General features: G+C 40.5%; 1 protein-coding gene across 2 annotated transcripts in view; it reads left to right on the top strand.

Moving 5' to 3' along the window:
• Positions 1-21326, top strand: part of PDZRN4 (PDZ domain containing ring finger 4) — a 221645-nt gene that overhangs the window by 102094 nt on the left and 98225 nt on the right. The window contains exon 1 of one of the 2 annotated variants that reach the window (XM_083699099.1): positions 6435-6761. The exons of the other annotated variant lie outside the window; for it this stretch is intronic. Coding sequence (XP_083555225.1) covers positions 6693-6761 — 69 coding nt within the window. The 5' untranslated portion in view covers positions 6435-6692. Of the gene's footprint in view, positions 1-6434; positions 6762-21326 lie in introns of those variants that run through there. 2 annotated transcript variants of the gene reach the window in all.

Here is a 21326-nt window from a genome sequence, read left to right as displayed (position 1 = left end):
GCACATTCATGCTAACCCATGGTTTGGATGACTGTAATGTGCAAACCAGGTGAATGTATAAGAGTGAGGCATGCAGTAGAACCCTTTCTATAAACAAACAGGTGTGTTCATCCATGTTTCTTCATTTGAGGCCACATGTAATAATTAACTGCCTATTTGAACAAAAGTGTACGGTGGTACCTCAGGTTAAGAACTTAATTCGTTCTGGAGTTCTGTTCTTAACCTGAAACTGTTCTTAACCTGAGGTACCACTTTAGGCCTGCTGCCGCTGTGCCACCGCCGCGCGATTTCTGTTCTCATCCTGAAGCAAAGTTCTTAACCCGAGGTACTATTTCTGGGTTAGCGGAGTCTGTATCCTGGGTTAGCGGAGTCTGTAACCCAAGGTACCACTGTACATAGCTCAGTTAAGACTTCAGTTAAGAGCATTATACTTCAAAAGAGTGGCATCAAAATTTCAAAAAAATCAGTTTTAATGTTTATGGAAGTAGCAATCTTTTTTAAAAATATATTTTAAAGAGTTGAAATATGAAATATATCAGATTTTAAAGGCAATTAAATAATGGCCACACTTAAATCAGGAGGTGAAAACTTGGTCTCTTAAACAATTGGTTATACTGTATAAAACAAACGGGACTTCCAAGTAAGCCTTCAAAAGATTGGGCTGAACAATGACAGTGTTTCTACAGGAGTAAATGTGTTCAAGATATACAGTGTAATAAAACATAGTCAGAATTATTCAAGAAGTACAAGCCCCCTCATCATTTTGACTGCAAACATGACAGAATAAGCCACTGCTGCTTAGTACATAAGAAATTCACTTTTTTGTTGGGGTTAAAACCACTTTCTGCATTAAAAAAGCAATTAAATTTTATCCTTCAGGAGTTTTAGTGCTTTCCTTAGCTGGTTCTTAGTTTGCCTCTATGCTTTGATGGACCTTTGAGGTGACATCACATTAGAGGTGACGTAGAGAAGAAATTGCTCAATCAAGAAGCTTGTTGAATAATTCATTCCTCTTCGAATTGCATATTGAATACAAAGTGGTTGATTGTGTTTTAATATCTTTTGTAAAAGGAAAGGACTTGTTAAAATGCAGTATTTTCAATGTAATCTTTAATCCAATTATGATACGCCTCAGTGTTTGCATCCTTACATAAGTGGGTTAGTAGCTTTGAGCATACATGTAATGAATACAGCATCTTTGATGAACCTCAGAATATCATACAATATTTTTCTTTAAGAAATAATTTTTCTCAGACTTGGATCCTCAGCCGATTAGACATCTGTAAATAGAAAACAAAACATCTGCTTTATCTAAGCCAAGGGTAGATAAATGAATGGAGCACATATGTCAGAATTGAAAGGCCGCTTAAGAACATAAGAACAAAACGTAAGAAAAGTCATGCTGCATCAGACCAAAGCTCAGTCTAGCATTCTATTCTCACAGTGGCTCATCAGATAAAGGAAGTATTCCTACATAACAAATTTCATCCCTACGTGACGAAATTCCGGCATGAAAAGCATTTCCATGGAGGACAACCCAAGTTAGTCCCAACACGTATCGGTTGTGTTTTTCATATTCATGAAATGCACAAATTAGGTAGCTCCAACCAGTTGCAAATTTCCATATTGTGTACAGTACATATGGATCTATGGAAAGTTTACAGTATCTTTCCCGCACATGTGTTTTATTGGTAAGAGATTTGTCAAGTTGGAAGCAGCTCAAATGAAACAGGTACAGACATAATGAAAACTGAGTCAAATAATTGGGTTACATCCAGTGCTAGTCATATGACCCATTGAAATTAGTGGACATGACCATAGCTGTCAGCTTTTCGCTTTTCATGCGAGGAATCCTATTCGGAATAAGGGAATTCCCCTTTAAAAAAGGGAAACGTTGACAGCTATGGACATGACTAACTTGGTCCCATTTCAGTTGGTCTGCTCTGAACAGAACTTAGTTGGATTCAACCCACGGAGGGCGGGGAGGAGGAAGTTATTGGTGGTAGTAGCACAAGTAAGTTCTATGCCCTCGTGTTTTATATTCCAAATAATATTCCAAGCATTAGAGGAGGAAAAAATTAGTATAAGTAAATGGTGCCAATAGGGTCACACTCCTTCTGAGTGGGTGGGCCTGTAGTTTTGGGGTCTTTCTGGATCTACTCTTGTCTCTTGGCACCACAAGTGGCCCGAGTAGCATGGAGTGCCCTTGACCATTTCAAGGTCATTGTAGGCAGCCTATCCACGCAGGGATAAGCTGGCCACAGTAATTTGTGCTCTGATAATATTGGATTGCTACACTGCACATTATGTTTCTAATGCCTAGTCGAAACCTGCATCTAGCGCAAAATGCAGTTTCACTTGGTACCTATCCTAATACCTGCTAAGTGTCATGTTTGTTTCTTTTCTGAAGCTCTTAATATTTGCTGGTTTTTGGGTTTTTTTAAAAAAATCCTGCTTTGATAGTTTTCAGAACTACCTTATATTGTTGCTAACTGTTACATTGGTATTTTTTGTGGGGGTTATAAATAATTGTGGACTATCTTACACATTTTTAATTGAAGAGTGCTATACAGTGGTACCTCGGGTTAAGAACTTAATTCGTTCTGGAGGTCCGTTCTTAACCTGAAACTGTTCTTAACCTGAGGTGCCACTTTATCTAATGGGGCCTCCCGTTGCCGCCGTGTGATTTCTGTTCTCACCCTGAAGCAAAGTTCTTAACCCGAGGTACTATTTCTGGGTTAGCGGAGTCTGTAACCTGAAGTGTCTGTAACCTGAAGCCTTTGTAACCTGAGGTACCACTGTACAAATAAATAAGAGAATGGGACAGCTGCTGTAGGTTAAGCACAGTTGTGTGCCCAGGCACAGTGAGCCTGCCGCTGGGGTGCCATGATAGCAGAAGGAAAGGAATCTCAGGACAACTTCTTGGATTGTAATAGGCCACAACTTTATGGATTACAGATGTGAGTTTTGGCTCAGGCACTGGGTGTTTCTAGAATCAGTCAGCTTACCTGCTGACTGCTAACCTGGGAGTTGATCCTGGGATAGGACTGCCGTGTGACATACATCAAATAGGAGCAGCCCATAATAATAAATAATAATAATAATAATAATAAATTATTTATATCCTGCCCTCCCCAGCCGAAGCCGGGCTCAGGGCGGCTAACAACAATAAAATAATACAACATTCTACTCACCGCCTTGAGGAGAGCTGTGGCCTCTCACCCCCTTCTGGGTGTATGGACAGAAACACCTCGGTGGTGGGCTTAATTTATGCCTGGGAAGCAGACCAGAATGAAGACCCTGCAGGATTCTTCATTCAGCTCCATCTCAACTGTGCCAGCCTCCTGAGCCCACCCATGATGAGTAAATTTCATTGGCGGGCTAAATTAAAAACTGCTCCCACCCCACTGGCTAGTGGGAGAGGCCATAGCTTCAACCATCAGCCATTGGAAGCAGGGAAAGGAGCCCTGGTGATTGAAATGAGCTGCACCGTAATTGCTGCCCACAGTCCAGGTAAGCAGAATTTCTCTGTGTGAGCTTTGGCCCTACACTCAGTGTCAGTTGTGCCTGTGACATGCAAAAAGTTATTTCCTATGACCAATCATGCTCTATTGGACTGTGATGTTCTATCTAAAAAGGTGAAGGGACCCCTGACCATTAGGTCCAGTCGTGACCGACTCTGGGGTTGCGGCGCTCATCTCGCTTTATTGGCCGAGGGAGTCGGCGTACAGCTTCCGGGTCATGTGGCCAGCATGACTAAGCCACTTCTGGTGAACCAGAACAGCGCACAGAAACGCCGTTTACCTTCCCGCTGAAGCGGTACCTATTTATCTATTTGCACTTTGACATGTTTTTGAACTGCTAGGTTGGCAGGAGCAGGGACTGAGCAATGGGAGCTCACCCCGTCATGGAGATTCGAACCGTCCACCTTCTGATCGGCAAGTCCTGGGCTCTGTGATTTAACCCACAGCGCCACCCACATCCCATCATGTTCTATCTATATGTTCCTTAAAATAAAGATTATGGGGCAACCCTTCTTTGGGAACATGTGGCCCACAGGGAAATTTCATATTTTATTCTTGACGCTTAGAGCTGGCACAGTTTCCGTCTTGCATGATTTGACACATACAAACCTTAAATATGCAGTTACTTTTATAAACTTTTAAGTTTATTTATTGAGCATGTGAAATTTCATTTTTAGCTGGGCGCAGGTTCGTTTGTTATTTGCATAGCGGTACTTACATGTGCCATATTGACACCCTTGATGCCACATTGACATCAGTGAAGCTGTTTCTAAATAGGTTGCCCTCCCTGGCTTTGATCCAGCCAGTTAGGTTAAAATCAAGGCCCAGAAAATCGGATTATTACATCTCAAGGGAAAGGAATGATAAGCAGTGTATGGCTGTGGGTCTGCTTTCCATGCTGCATTGGTGGTGTTTGAGGTGCTGCTAGATGCAAAGCCAATTTGTTAACAATTAGTACTCATTAGGATCATTTCCTAGTATTGATTCTTTTAAAAAAACCCACACATTTTACAAAGCACTTTTTGAGGGAAAAAACCAAAACAAAAACCCTGCAGTACTTTATCAATTAAGCATATTAGGAGCCAATGTCAAGATTAACTTGACTGATTTCATTGGCTATAAAGTAATTATTTTTTGCACCAGAGTCCACCTGGCATCCCATTAAGTTTTAAGACTTTTCAGAACAAGAGCCAGCTTTATTTAATTAGTGAATGTGTCAGATAGCACTGGTTTTAAACAAAAGAAATCATGGAAAAGGACCAGAATTTTACCATGATGTGAGTTTATTTTTTAAGAAGTACACTTATGAGCTGCATTCTATATAACATATGACATTGTGATTGGATTTAAATGTGAGGAATTTGCACTTTTTTAAAGATCTAAGTTTCATTTAAATGTGTCCTTGTTTTTATGCGAATAGAGAGAACCATAGAGCTATAAAAAGCTAATTGACAAATGGCAAAATTAGACTTTGTGGCAAGCTCTTACAGAAGCTTTTTAATATTTAAAAATAAAGATCATATACATAATTACTTTAATTCATGTTCACATTAAAGTTATATTTCCATCCCTGGTTATTCAAAAATTTATGCCCCATTGTGCAAATTAATTAGGAGAGTTATTTATCTAGCACCCCAATTCTTTTTTTTTAAAGTAGCATGTAAGGAAGCCGCATTGATTTCAGACAGAAATTAAGTTTTAGGTTATTTCCCCCCACACACACACCCCATTTCTGCACCGCCATTACAGCTCCGTTGGGCCCAGTCCAAAGATCTTCACTACTAGCGAACAGATTTTTCTTTTTAAAAAAAACACAACAACAACCTACCCAAAAAACCAGCTTTTAACTGCATTGATCACCTGTTATAGGCAGAAGGAAATAAGGTGCTTATAAGGCCATCTCTCAAATCCATACAGCTGATCAAAGGTGGCAGTATCAACTATCTTAGCAGTGATGCACATGTGACACAATCGCATTTATACCACTGAACTGCAAAAGTACTGATGGGATTCCTCCCCCTCATATTTCGCATGCAACTCTGCATCCATGCGAGCAACCCATGCATGGAAGACAAGTTTCCATAGGTGCTTTTACAGGTGACCGTGCAATCTTTCAGATGGATTAGAAGTACATTCCACTAAAATCAATGGCGCTGCTTCCAAATGAATGTACTGGAGATAATGGTACAAGATTTGGATATACATACTATTATATAAGTGCATGTTTGATACACATATATGCAGAGTGAATTAAAATACTGTAAATAGAAGAGGACATTGAGATCTTCACGAGCAAGTGAGTTATAAATGCTAGAAGTGGTACATCTATGTATTGCAGAATGTTAGAACACACTTCCTTCTAATTTTAGTATTTTGGCAGATCTGATAGTACTACACAAATAAAGAATGTAGTACAACCATCTGGATTTATTTTCTTTTTTCTGTCTTGCTTGGTTCAGCTGTTAAGAAAAATAACCAATTTTTCCCCATTAAGTTGGGAGGGGGATAATAAAAATGTACATGTACTTGAAAACAAGTGCCATAATTTTATTGCCCACGCTGGAGAGCTATCCTAACCCGAGAATGTTTCCCCCAAAATTACTACTCATGCGTATTATCCCTTTGATCCTAAAGGTAAAGGGCAAATGTTGTTGCTGTTGTTTAAAAAAGGTACCCCTTACGTGCTCCACCTTTAATAAACAAAAGTGTTAGCGGCACGTGTATTTTGTTTAACCACAGTACATTTGCTTCTTAATTAGTAAATATTCATCTGTTATCAGCGGCAGCTATGACACCCCTCCCTGCTAACACGTTCTGTCATAAATAATCAATGAGGCTCTATTAATATTCATGAGCTGGAATCTGTGTAGTCATGTGCACTGATGCAGAGACAGGGGGAGTGTTGCTGCGAACTGAGATGAAACTCTGTGTATGTCTGTGTGTATACGTGAGTGTAAGATACTTGGGGAAGAAGAAGAAGAGCTTGCTGCTGCTTACACACACTACCCTGGCTTGTGCTTCCAGCTAACAGTGGCGTGTCTGTGTTCCTGCACCGGAGAGACTGATGAAAAACAGTAGTCAAGTCTGGAGGGTGCTTCCCTGTCAGTGCATTTGCCTCTCAGTCCTTGGGAAATTAGAAGCCTTGCTCTTTCATTATTTCTTACTAGAATGGGTTGCAATTTGTGCAGTTTTCAGAAGAGGGAGGAACACTACAAACTGCTTTATGAAGTTTCCCAGGTGAGTGCAGAAGGTTTTTGTAGGAAGCTCTGTAATTTTGTTCTGTTTGCAAAGCACTTGGTGAAAATGAGGGGATGTTGATTTTGTGTTTTGGTGTGTGATTGCATATTTGACTCCCTGTGTGTTTCTTTTAAAATTGCTGTACATCTTTTTTTTGCCAAATTCTCAGCCAGAGACATGTGTTATCATTGAACCATATCGTAATGTGCATAGAGAATCTTTAGATTTGGGAAGTGGATTGTCTATCAGTTACACAGATGACACTTTTGCAGCTGTTAGGATTTAACAGGTAGGATTTGCCAGCACTTGGGTCTCAAGTGCTTTCAAGAAGTTTACTGGATGAAGTTTTATGGCTTAGCATGTGCTATCAAGGCTATAGAGATAGCTCTTTTTAATTAGAAATGACTGTTTTGTTTAACAGTAAATTATCAGAGCTCTTTTTCTTCCTCTCGTTTTGAATAGGGGTTGAGCTGCCTGGTTTTAAAGGATGCTTTTATCGGTCGTTACTCTGTCCTTTGTATTGTTCCTCAATATTAGTCAGAGAGCTTGATTTATCATGTCCTTACTTAAGTCTGTGTCCCAACAGCAGGAATATTTCTGTAATCTGATAACATGGGCTTGTTGTGCAGTTAGAATAAGAAGGGAGAGATGAAGAAAATAAATGTTACCCTAATAGACTGTAATTTTGCACAAGTCCTATTGCACCCATGTTTGAAGTGTGTGGATTTCGTTTTGCTTTGGCTTTTGCTCTGGAAATCTGGCAGATGAAAGTTTAGTGCCTCAGCATCTGTTCTCTTCCTCTTTGTAATTCTCCCATGCTTTGGCATGTCACTGTTGACAGAGGCAGAACACTTCCAGTTTTTGACTGCACTGTAGATGACGAACTAAGGATTGAGGACAAAACAGTGTAGAATGTTGGTGGTCTGTTGGCACAGCAGTGACTAAGTACCCATTGCCTACTGTTTTTCTTCTATTTCCCCCCCTCCAAATTCTTCCTGACGTGATTCATTTCACAGTGGACTAATTACAAAGTGGATTCTCTACACATGAAACATCCTCCTCAGTTGCAGAGTTAATGCACATTTTCATGGTAATGTGATCAGAGCCTCATTAGCCAGTTTCCAAAACGATCCCCTGCATTAATTAAATATAAAAATGACTTTTTTATCACCATGGAGGGGGAAAAGAAGATTAACATTGTCAATTATAACCAGGGACAATATCTCTGCTTCTTTTTAATACCATCTTCCCCCCACAAAGAATCAAGTACTTCCCAAATACTAAAAATAGCATCCGAAGGCAGATAACCTGTCAGTTGCTTTCAGCTCAGAAAATGGACTCTAGGTGGAACACTTTCCTTCAGTTTAGAAGTAATTCCATCATTGCTTTTTTTTCCTGACAGTTGCAAGATAGGGAATAGGAAAGTAGCGCTACTTCTCTCCTCCCACCCTCCTCCCTTCCGAATGCAAGTAGCCAAAGAGACCTTTAAAAATACAGAATGTAAATAGCTCAGTAGATTACAGTACTGCAGATCAAAGAAGCCGGACCATGCTATAAGAAAACAGATCAAGCCTCCGTCTGAATTTCACAAGGAATATCTTAACTACATTGGAGCTGGGGGATATATTAAGTACATTTTTGTGAAATTTGCTTGAAGTTGACACTGAATACTAAAGCTTTTTAAGCATGCAAAAGTGTCTGCCATTGTTGGGGGATTCCAGAGGTATTCATCCTCTTACTTGTTTGTTTCCTCCTCTGCCAGAGGTTGCAGCTTTCATGATAAAGAAATGACAGAGGAGGGAAATGAATTACCACTTTCACTTTAACCCTGGTATTTACCTGATAAGGTATAATCCCTGGAAGAATCTGTGTGAGTCTTCCAGGAGAGCAGTATACAGGCAAACCCCCAGCTTTTTGCATTCTGGATTGTGGGGGAAATGTCACTGATAAAGGCTTTTAAAGAAAGCAGTACTGTAGCGTTATGCTTTTTTCTAGCTGTTACTATGTGGATCTTTGAGTTAGTTTCTGTTTTTGCTCCAGTATATATGCAGCTCTATGATCACATGTCAGATCAAGCATATTTCAGAGAGGTGTTCCCCGCTAGCAACCTCTGTCACAAAAGAATGTTCCATTCTGCTATACAAAAACAAAACATGATAATATTGCCATGAGACTAATGTGAGCTGTATTATTTGCAAGAAAGCAATTCTGTTTTTTCCACATTCTCTTTCTTACAACTGTACGTCCAAGTCTGTGGAAGACTTGGATTCAGTTCCAAACTCTGCCATAGAGTGTGGTCTTGGATAACCGATGCCCCCTTTAGTTTTACATCTATAAAATAGGAATAAGGATTCAAAGTTGATGTCAGAAATGCACAATAAGCATTTACTAAACAATTTGCATCTGGAAATAGTTCATTAATATGACATTAGGTTAAATGTGGTGAGCACAGTTGTCAAAATGAGCATTATGCAGAATTTTCACAAAGGTCAATTTATGATTTGATTAAAAGTCTGCTTTTCAAACCCTGTTGAGAAAACTCCCATCTGAGAGGTGCTTTGTGTTTGTTTGTTTTTTGCACCACAGCCCTAATATGTTGCCAATTCTGGGATTCCGTCTAATTCATAGCACAATTTCAGCCATTCAGGGATCACGTAATGAACATAATGATATCATGGTGTCACATAGCCAGTAAGATTTGGTTGCTTTTATGACATCACTAAAGGTAAATGAAAACACTCCTATTATTTTCAGTCTGTATGGTAGTAGAGAGCAAATGTTCCCCCTGTTGCCTAGGAAACGTGGAAATACTTCTATGTTGCCACACTGTATTGGAAGTTTCATTGTCTACCAAAGCTGTGTGTCCAGCCTTTCGCCCTGATCTAGCTAACTCTAGTCACATACCATTTATGCATGCCTAGATGAGTGAGAATGTCAATGAGGAGGCTGCGTATTTGAATATGCCTCAAAATATGCATCCCGTTGAAAGTAAAGCCAGGCAGATGGTTGGAAGTAAACCCAGTTGCAGATAATTTTTAGCCAAATTGCATTAGTCTCAATTCATTCAAAATGTACACCCCTCTTCACATTTTGTCCCAAACACAACCTTCCAATAAGTGTGGTTGATCAGGAGGGAGAGTGTAACTTGACTGCCTCACTAGCAGGGTTGTGTTTTCTTACCCCAATATATTTCTTCCATTCTGCAAATTTTGTACCCTTTCACAAACAGGGCTGTCCAAGGGACCTTGCATAGGGTGCCCAAAGCACTCTAAAAGTTAGTGATATGTCAAAAGATTCAAAGCTGAGGTCCCACAGATTTCTCAACTAGTTTCTGGCTGCCTGATCCTAATCCTTATGTCTTGGATTGACCCTGTTGTGTGGACTCTTAGCTACCAGGGAAAGGTAAAAAGGTAAAGGACCCCTGGATGGTTAAGTCCAGTCAAAGGCGACTCTGGGGTTGCGGTGTTCATCTCACTTTCAGGCCAAGGGAGTCGGTGTTTGTCCGCAGACAGCTTTCCGGGTCATGTGGCCAGCATGACTAAACCATGATGGAAACCAGAGCTCACACAAACACGTTTACCTTTCTGCCACAGTGGTACCTATTTATCTACTTGTACTGGCGTGCTTTCGAACTGCTAGGTTGGCAGGAGTTGGGACAGAGCAATGGGAGCTCACCCCGTCGCATGGATTCGAACCGCTGACCTTCCAATCGGCAAGTCCAAGAGGCTCGGTGATTTAGACCACAGCTCCTTCTGCGTCCCCGTGTTGTATGGGCTCTTAGCTACCTTGGCTATCATCCTTGCCCATGCTGGTTCATCAGTCCCATTTCCCATAAAGTGAAACCCTTCTTTTTAATCACACATTTTTTCAACAGGAATGTACAGGCAGCATTCATGTCACTGGGTGTCTTTTCCTACTATTCTGCCTTTCCCCTGTTACTATAGCTGCTGTTTTGTCTAACTAGAAAAGTACCACATGGCTTTATAGCAGCTACAGCTTAACTCTGTTTGTTCTCATGCCAAAGCATTAGTGGATAAACTTCTTCCATGAAGGGCCATTGGGTTGTGAGGCAGAACTGAGCCAGAGCAAGATGTGAGTACGGCCATACAGAGCTTGGAAAGTTTATTTGAAAAAGGAACTAGTTATACTTCAGCATGTTCAAAAAGGAACTGATTCCATTTCATGTTTCTCACTGTGTTCAGTTCACTATGTGATTCAGATTCATCCAAATGATTGTAGCCAAAAGTATACATGTAGCTAAATAGAGCTGCACTGTATTTCTCTGACAGAACATAGCAATAAAGGGAAGAGAACAATAAGAAGTATTGGGGTACAACATATGGGGTGGACAGCAGCAGCAGTAGGTTGCACAACATTATTGTGTAGCACCAGAGGATCCTGCAAAAAATTTTGCAACTACAATGTCTTCCATTTTCAGTTGGGAAGACAGCGAAGCATAATTATTCCAAGACAGCATGAGACTAGAGCTTCACATTCTACACATACACACATGACAAAAGTTACTCTGGGAGTTGGTGATTTTGAGTACAGTAGCAGCATGAAAAGAATGTGCTCCTCCACTTTAAATCACTCTGGCTGCTTCATGTACCACAAAGTCCTTTAACAAATGTTTGCAGGAGTAAACATGCATCTGTAACTCCAGTTGGAGGAGGGAAACTTGGGAACAATTTGTACTGAAGTAACACGGTTGCAAGACGATGGTTGAGACCTTCTGCCACATACCATTTTGCTTCTCAATATTACCCCTTTCTGATGCTGCTTTAATTCCACTTGCAATATGTAGTTCTGCCTTGATATTTGCTTGAGGGGTTGTTGTTTAGTCGTTTAGTCGAGTCCGACTCTTCGTGACCCTATGGACCAGAGCACGCCAGGCACTCCTGTCTTCCACTGCCTCCCACAGTTTGGTAGCTTCGAGAACACTGTCCAACCATCTCGTCCTCTATCATCCCCTTCTCCTTGTGCCCTCAATCTTTCCCCATATCAGGGTATTTTCCAGGGAGTCTTCTCTTCTCAGGGGTGGTAGAGAAATACTTTTGTGCCTCTGATTTTTTTTCCACCTAACCTGGGGGCCGGTGGCCTGAAATCCTATACGTCAGCTTTGGCAAACCCTGTGGCACACAGACCTGGCATGCCTCATGAGGCTGTTTGGGGAAAATCATACCCTGCCCCCTGTTAGTCATTTGACATCTGGGGCATAGATCTGTTATGTCCAGGCTAAGTGCTGAGACAAGGGATATCTTACATCTGATCTTAGTGCTAAGCATCACAGTGCTGTGAGCAGAGATCGGATAATGTCTTATCTTGAAGCTGTGCAGCTTAGCACTGAAATCAGAGACAAACTTCTGCCCACTCTTCAATAGTAAAAAGTAGCAGGCAGAGATTTATCTCTGCTCATAGTGCTGTACTCCCACAGCACTAAGATAAGTGAAGTGCTGATTGCTAAGAGTTAAAATAGCATTTCCACCCACTCCAGCTCTTGGGTGTGTGGGGGTGAAATGCTATTTTTATTCTTAAAGATCAGGCAGAAGGATCTCTGCCTACCTGTGTGTGTGCCTACCTGAATGCATGCCTGGCTGCTGTTATTTATTCATATTTTTGTTTTGTCTGTGACCTTGCCCACTTCCTCCTCAGTTCAGCCTTTGGCCCTCCCCATCCTTGGAAGGTTCTCCATGTTATAGCCCTTTCTTTGTGCCAAAAGAGCACATATTTACCTGGGAGTAACTCCTGTTAAGAGGATGTGGGTGGCACTGTGGTGTAAACCACTGAGCCTTGGGCTTGCCGATCGGAAGGTCGATGGTTCAAATCCCCACAATGGGGTAAGCTCCCATTGTTTGGTCCCAGCTCCTGCCAACCTAGCAGTTTGAAAGCACATCAAAGTGCAAGTAGATAAGTAGGTACCACTCTGGCGGGGAAGGTAAACGGTGTTTCCGTGCGCTGCTCTGGTTTCGCCAGAAGTGGCTTAGTCATGCTGGCCACATGACCTGGAAAAACTGTCTACGGACAAACATCGGCTCCCTCGGCCAGTAAAGGGAGATGAGTGCTGCAACCCCAGAGTCGTTTGCGACAGGACTTAACTGTCAGGGGTCCTTTACCTTTTTAAACTCCTGTTGAACTTAATTGTTCTTACTTTTGTGTAAACATATTGCACTATAGTCTTGCATGTTGTCACTTTTAGCTGACTTGCTGTCTAACCTATGAAAACATATGTTGTTAACATTGTTGCCACAATACTCTCGGTTGTTCTTGATCCTAGAAATCTAATGTTCAAAGTATAGCAAACTGAATGGTAAGATAAATTCCTCTATTTTACAGTCTAGCTTAATTGCAGTACATTCATTCATCTTTGTACATTTCCTATACAGTACACTTAACAAACATTACTTGGCAAATGAACTATATACTTGGGAATTACAATCAGAAGCTTTTGTATATGAGTGATTATCACCATGTAAAGAAAAATACTGAATTTCTACTTCTTATTCAGTAGGCCTAAATAGTTTGTTAATGGTGGTTGTTGTATGACATTGCAGCAGAATGAAGTTACCTATTGCCATGCACTTTATCTTTATCAATGTAATGTTTTTCATAGTTTTCTAAAAACCTTTCATCTGTAGTTCTCTGTCTGTCTCGATAATTTATTTCTAGCCAACTTAAGTCAGTGCTTAAATCAAGTTTCTTGTTTATTTTTCAGATATTTCCTAAACAAAAGTCCTTTTTAATTACTTGCTATAAATTTAAAATGTTATATTTCAATGAAATAGAGCATTTGGTTTATTTACAACTAAAAAGAACCTGTAGATCACATAGAGAATTGTCATTATCATCATCATTATTTTATTTATTTATATCCCACCTTTTTTCTAGGCCAGGACTCAAGGGGGTTTACAAGTAAAATAAAACAGGTAAAAACATAGAAAAGACAATCATTAAATAAACAGTTAAGTACTAATGAAATCAAAAGATTTAAAGACCTTTTAAGGATACAGATAATTCCAATAAAAACATTACAGCACCAGCCTTTTTCTTAAAATGTCAGTTCTCGAAAGCTTGCTGGAACAAGCAAGTTTTTACAAACTTTTCCTCATGCAGCCTAGATAGGTTTTTACACTATGTACTGCTAATATTATTTATCTCTTTAGAGGCAAAGGGAGGCAATTATGAAATCAATGGATTTTGGTATCTCTCTCAGGTGGTTCAGATTTGTCTTGACATCATCTGCATGAACAGAGGAGGATCTTAGGAACACATGACATCTCATCCTCTTCCTGTCTCCTCCTCATCTGGCATGCTGCAATTCCTACTTCTGAACTTAGTTTGCAGAAACTATAGATTCCTATTGTGCCTAAACCAGCAAACCAGTAGTCTCTGTGGCCAATTAGAAATAACTTGGAGGTTGTTCATATCAGCCAACTTATTCCACCCATCTACAAATTGAAGGTGAAATTGATTGCAAGCCTTCAAACCATGACGCACTTCCCATTTTGGTGATTAAATCCTAAGAACATTAACCTGGATGCTCTCTACAACAGTGTTTCCCAACCTTGTGCCTCCAGATGTTTTTGGCCTACAACTCCCATCATCCCTGACCACTGGTCTTGCTAGCTAGGGATGATGGGAGTTGTAGGCCAAAAACATCTGGAGGCACAAGGTTGGGAAACACTGCTCTACAACACCATGAGAGGACAACAGTGTGCCTCTGCTAGTTCTTCTCTCTTCTCTGTTAATTCAAGATAGGTGCTTCAGTAAGCAAGGCCTTCCATGGATTAGTCATTGCAACAAATGGAAGTTGGAGACAGCCAGTGTGCTCTCTTTTGTCTCACAGATTGCATTCCACTCTCTGGGGAAGGGTACAGGGTGGTGGAAAGAGGCTATAGAACCTCTTGGGGAAACAACTGCTTCTTCCTTTCCTGACAGTTGACTGGATTCCTATCTTCATTCTTTAGACCATATTCTGATGCCCTAATGATCAGATCCAAGAGTGATTAGTTTTACACATTTAAGTAGTGCAGGAACTTGCATCAATAAGAGCTCTATAGGCCCCATATGGAAAACTAGCAGAAGAAATACTGGAGTCATGAGGAGATTACTTGGGGAATCTGGAAAACAATTTCATTCTTAAAGATTAATTGCTGTCCCATGGGAAACATCATGATTAGCATTGAAGCATGGGAAGTTACAGGATTAGGAGACAGACAACAAACAAATGCTGTTTACAGCTAGTGATTCCAGATATTGCAACTGGACTGAAGTACCTTCATGAATGATTGGTGATGAACCTTTAAATTACATTTGCAACCAGATTGGTCTTATCAACTACAGCAAGTGTGCTGAAAGAGAACCTATTTGACGATACTTGTTTGTCCTTCACTTGGTCCCACTATTTGGTGGTAGTGCCTTGGTTGATAACCTATTGAGAAGAGAGTATATGTAACACACACATACACACTTAGGTACCAAGTGCACCAGGCAAAAGCTTTTCTCTATAACCAGGCCATTGACATTTAATTATATGTGGCCTTTTAGAAGTGGGTGGGATTTTTTTAAAAAATGTATTTCTTTTTTCCTCTTGTTTTTAATGCATCTATGTGATGGGGGTGTTGTCTGTTCATTTGGTTGTAAATTGCTTTGCATCTACCCTGGGCAAGATAAAGCAATTAACAAATTCAATAAATTATAATTATATCAGCAAAATGACTCATGTCAGAGCATGACCAGAGCTAGTACTGGCTTATTTCACATTTGAGATGTGCTGGGCATCCCTATACACTCTGAATATAGCAACATGTTGAATTCTGTAAAGGATTCCCCCGCCCCACCTTACCTAGAATGTGGCCTCCTACTGTCAGACGTTGAGGGAAGAGTTTGACCAATGAATTTGCAAAGTGCAACCATTAACTTACATTGGAAAAAGTGAAGTGAGTATGAAATAAATTTGATCATGCCTCCCTGTGAATTCAGCCAATGAGAACCAAGCACCTTCCTATCCAGTTGTTCCGCTGTGAATTCTGCTCACAGCTCACACTAGAACCTGTCCTAAAATATAGATTCTGCCCACCCGTTTCCCAAGGGCTCAGGGCGTGTAACAACAATGTATGAAATACAAAATTGGCACCCGTGATACACAGAAGAGGTTTTCATCCAGCAAATGTGTCCACAGAAGAGGAGGGCAAACAGTTCTCACTGCTTCCTTCAGCCCCCCACTCCACCTTCTATCCTGGAGATTCTGGAGAGTTGTCCCCCCAATTTTTTGGACCATATTTTGAGGGTGCTAAAGGGTAGAGGTGCAGGAAGAATGAGAGGAAGATGAAGTTTTGTTGCATGAATGGAAGTCTGCTCATGCATGGACAGCATTGGATGCAGCCCTGTGTGTTTAATTTCTCTGAATTTTCTTGCATTTTATTAGTAGTATGGGGGGGGGAATACAACAAACAAAATAAGAAATTACTGAATACAAATAATGTATCACAGTCATAATGCTTAGAGTTTGTTTTGTTTTGTTGTCACATTGTATATAATAGTGCTAAAATGATAGTATTTCACTTTGTAGTTAGTATTCCACTTTCCAAGGGCCTTCTGGTGGTTCCCTCACTGTGAGAAGTGAGGTTACAGGGAACCAGGCAGAGGGCCTTCTTGGTAGTGGTGCCCGCCCTGTGGAATGCCCTCCCATCAGATGTCAAGGAAACAGTGGTGTAGCGTGGGGGGTGCAGGGGGGGCCGGCCGCACCGGGCACAACATCTGGGGGTTAGGGAAATCCACGGGTTAGGGGGCGCAAATCCACGGGTTAGGGGGCGCAAATCCATGGGTTAGGGGGCGCAAATTACTTGCCTTGCCCTGGGTGCTGATAACCCACGCTACGCCACTGCAAGGAAATAGACAACTATCAGACTTTTAGAAGACATCTGAAGGCAGCCTTGTTTAGGGAAGTTTTTAATATTTGATGTTTTATTGTGTTTTTAATATTCTGTTGGGAGTCTCCCAGAATGGCTGGAGAAACCTAGCCAGATGGGTGGGGTATAATTAATAATAATAATAATAATAATAATAATAATAATAATAATAATAATAATTGGCTTGATGTGCAGATTTTAGTTGCTAGATATGAAACTAGAGACCTATCTTCCACAGATTAGACTGAAAATTCTAATGGGTTTTCTTCTAGCACCTGCCATGGCCTATAGATGCAGATCTTGCTTAGGAAAATTTTTGTCTTGGTGAAGAAAAATAACATGCATTACTATTTTTGGTTATTTGCTCTTTAAGTATGGTGCTTTTTGAATTCCAGAAACATGCTATACAAGTGTTGGAAACTTTCTTAGCCAAAGCTGTTGGTTTTTTTCTTCGTACCTAGTATATTTTTACCATTTATCTCTGTATGACCTTGTTGTTCCTGGTTTTATTCACTTTCTTGGATTAAAAATTATTACTTGACCGGACTTCCGGGTTAGCGCCAACATCTAATGGCGGATTCCCTCCGATCTCCAGAGGGAATCGGCTCAGTAGGGATCGGGTCTTGCCGTGCCGGCGATGCGGGGACCCTTAAAAACCACAGGCGCGGATGCCTGTGGACGTGGTGACTCGGCGGGCACCATTAGCGTCCCCGACCCGCAAAGGAGCCTTTTTAAAGGCTTCGGAACGGGGGATGGGGAACGGCGCGGTGCTGAGAGTCTTATGCTTCCCCTGCTGAGCGAAGCCGCATGCCATGGATGGAGAGCGCTGACTTTTTCCTTTGATATTCGGACCAAAAGCCACAACCTGTGAGTAACATGGAAATTGGACTTAAAAGGAAAACTTTCTTTTAAAATTCGGCACGATCGGGGGGAGCGTAAAAAGGAAGTCCGCCCCCCCCCCCTGTTTTGTAGACAAGTTAAAGCAAGGACCAGCCAACTAAAGCTGGGAGAAAAAGTTGTCTTTTTGGACTATTATCTCCGCGATTAGACAGTATAATTGATCTTGCTGGAGGATAAGAATTGGTTTAAATTAAAGTGCAACCCCCCGGGACCTGGGTGTGATCTGCGAAAGAGCCTGTTGAAAGATACGGACTTTGACAGCTGTCAAACTAGCTGTCAAAGTCAGGAAATAAAAGGAAACGTTGTTTTTCGTGATTTTGCTGGTTGGATTTTCTTAGTTTGGATTAAAATTGTTGGGAGCAAAGAAAAACAAGTTATATTTTGGTCTATTGGATTGGAATTTTAAGGACATTAAGTAAATAGAATCCCCCTAGAGGGGAGTTTTGGAACAGTGTAAGAAATGGCTCTCAGTGGAAAATTACTTGCTGAGCTGGGCAGGACTTTTTATCTCCTGGGAAAGTTCCAGGAGCAGTGCAACATCTTAACAACAACAGTAAATAATCTTGTGGGAACAGGAAAAGACTTGACACAAGTTTTCGACTCTGAACAAGTAACCCTTGAAGTTGAAACAGAAACAGCGACAGCTGAAGAAATGAAGTTTGAAAAATCCCAAGAGTTATATGAGGATATGCTGGAAATTAAAGATGAAGCCATAAGGTTTCAGAAGACAAAACTGGACCAGAGGCCTGGTAGCATAAATTTGATTGAGAAGGAAATTGAAGCTTTTGGGACATATAGATTTAAAAGATTCAAGAAACAAAACTTGAGCTCCATTTCTAAATACAGAGGCCTGCTGGGAAGTAAAATGGACATTACTGGGATAGAGCTTCTTCGAGAGTTGGTATTGAAAACAAAGGACTATCAAAAAGACCGGCAGAAAGAAACTGAAAGAGGCTTAAAAGCCTCTCGTGTTTGGGATCCAGGCTGAGAAATGGACGCATTATGGACATTGATTTGGGGATCAAAACCGGGAAAGGGAGGATGAGATTTGGGAATCCGAAGGGTGATATAATTTGTTTAGATTTTGTTTATATGTTTATTTCTTTTTTGTACCTTTTATGGAATGTGGAAAATCGTGGAAGAAAAACTTGGGCCGACTTTAGGAAAAAGGTTTAAGATTAAGTCAGAATTGAGTTTTTGTTAAATTAAATAGTTATTAGGCTTTAAAACAAACTGAGGAATGAAAGAAAGATGAAAAGGGAAATGAATAGTATGACTTAACAAAACTATTAAATTAAGGTTGAGAAATAAGATAAGAACTTGCTGAGTGGATAGTAATGAAATTATAATACAGAAGGGGGAGGTGTGAGGAGGTCGAGGAAATAAGGTTTAAGAGAAAAAAGGGTTTGAAATTATACTTGTTTTGTCTGTGTATGTTTGTGTATCTTTGTGTATGTTTGTGTATTTTTGTGTTCTAATTGAAACTTTAATAAATATTATTTTTTTAAAAAAAATATTACTTGACCATGTTGAATAGAAAAAAATGCCTTTGAAAGACTTAATATGGGACATGATGAATAGTGGCAGAAAATGGATTTTTGCCGTATGTGAATACCAAATTATACATTGTAGTTTCACCTATTGTCCAGGCTGCAATGTTGAACCTAGGCTACAACACTCACTACTTCAGGATATTTTCTGTCCAGTGACTGGTATCTTCAAATGTACCCATCCATCTTCTTGTCTCATTATATTAGATGTGACTGATGTTCTGCACCCATTAAAATTGATGGGAAAGAACAAAGAGAAGAAAAATGTGCCCTTCAATTGATCCTACATTTTAAAGGAGCAAATCAGACTTTCTGGTGATATATACAGTAGGCTAAGCAGTTATTACTATTTATTTAATCAATAACTGATTCATCACAATTAACAATAGACACAATTCTGCATCTGTTTTGCTGGTGGTGTATATGGCACCTGTAAAGTGCAACATTAATATTTTTCTTGGGACACAATAACAGGACTTTAAAGTCCAATACTCACAAACCTGTCAGGGTCTATTCTCACTTAAGTGTTTGCATTCATTCACAAACATCAGATGTAAAGTGTACATACACTATTTTTCAGCAGTTCTTCCTTTAAAATACATTCGAGTGGTGATTAGGAAAGGATTTTGTCCCTGGTCATGTGTATTTTAAAGGATCACACATTCAAATCCTTGGTGCGAAAAGTAAAATGAGAATCAGGTACCAATAACTTGGATGAGTTGGGTAGAGATGTGCCTATTTGCCTATGCTGTTGCCTTTTAAAACAGCAAGAGATTAATAGACTTCCCCTTGAACTTACATTCAGGTTGTGCCCAGAAATTGAGAATGAAAATGGACAATAAGGGGAAACTCCATCATTCCTCTGAAAATTGTACATTTTGCATGTAATTGCACAAGATGAGCAATTGCTGCCACACTGGAAGTTCTAACAGGGCTCTCTCTTCCCTGTATGTGTAGAAACCTCCTATTTTGTGTGTCTGGACTCTAGCCTACTGTACGTGAGAGGTGTATCCATTGGCCCACCCGCTGCTGTCATGTGCCCCCCCCCGAATGTTACCCTCTAGGGCAGGCTTCCTCAAACTCGGCCCTCCAGATGTTTTTTGGCCTACAACTCCCATGATCCCTAGCTAGCAGGACCAGTGGTCAGGGATGATGGGAACTGTAGTCTCAAAACATCTGGAGGGCTGAGTTTCAGGAAGCCTGCTCTAGGGAATGTAGCCCTCGGGATCAAAAGTATTCCTCATCCCTGCATTAAACCCTAGCTTTGTATTATATCTGAACTCAACCACTGTGTAGGGAGCTTTTGTATTTGCAGTTGTGGTGTGGTAGGGCATTGAGGGTCTCCTTTCTGATTGTAGTCCTCCATGCCACTTGACAAATAGTTTCGGAGACAATGCTAGAAAGTGATCTTCATTGTAGTATGCAGAGTTCTGATAAAACCAAGACTTAGGTAAACCTTGTCATGTGTATAGAAACTGAAGTGATCCATGTTCTTTAATCTCTGAATTCCAGTCATAGTTTTCAAAACTACTTGGGGGGGGGAGAATTTTGTGTTTGTGTGTGTTTTGTTTGTGTGTTTTGTATAGGGTTGAACTTGATATCATGTGAACTTGAGCCTTTTTTCCCTTGTTTCCCCACCAATACCTTGTTTAACTTGCTTCTCAATCCCGAAGTTGTTTTTCATTCTGTTTCTGCCAAAGTTTCCAGACAATAGTTTAGTTCAGCTTTGCTGCTGTTTAGGCAGCCTTTGCTCATATGAAGATGTCCTTACAACCAGAGTTGTTTATTATATTCTACTCCAAGGGTACAAAACTTGCATTGCAATTCCAAGTGATGTAAAAAAAAAGGTAGTGTTGAACTATTTTTAAAGTGAAGTGGGTGATGGCCTTCCATTGGGAGCCTTTTTTAAAAAAAATAAGAGTATGTCTCTGGTTCTTACAGTTCTGGTCCAACATGTGTAACATGCCTCCACATTTGGACCTGGGAGCCCAGGGGAAGGAGTAGGGGAGATAGGCATGTTATTGCCACTTTGTCACAACAAATAATGCTTCTTTTCCGCCTGAAAGCCCTGTAGCCGTAGCCAGCCCTGGTTGATTCTCTCTCAAGCTGCATGTGTTTTACTTCATTCTAATTATATGCATACTGTTGCAGTTTTTAGTGTGAAGCTCCTTAGTGATAAGTCTTTCTAAAAGACTCTCTAAAAGGTG

This window comes from Podarcis gaigeae (assembly GCF_964106915.1).
Source record: "Podarcis gaigeae genome assembly, chromosome: 10".
Lineage (NCBI taxonomy): Eukaryota > Metazoa > Chordata > Lepidosauria > Squamata > Lacertidae > Podarcis > Podarcis gaigeae.
Note: the sequence above shows the minus strand (reverse complement) of the source record. Positions and strands in the feature narration are given on the sequence as shown.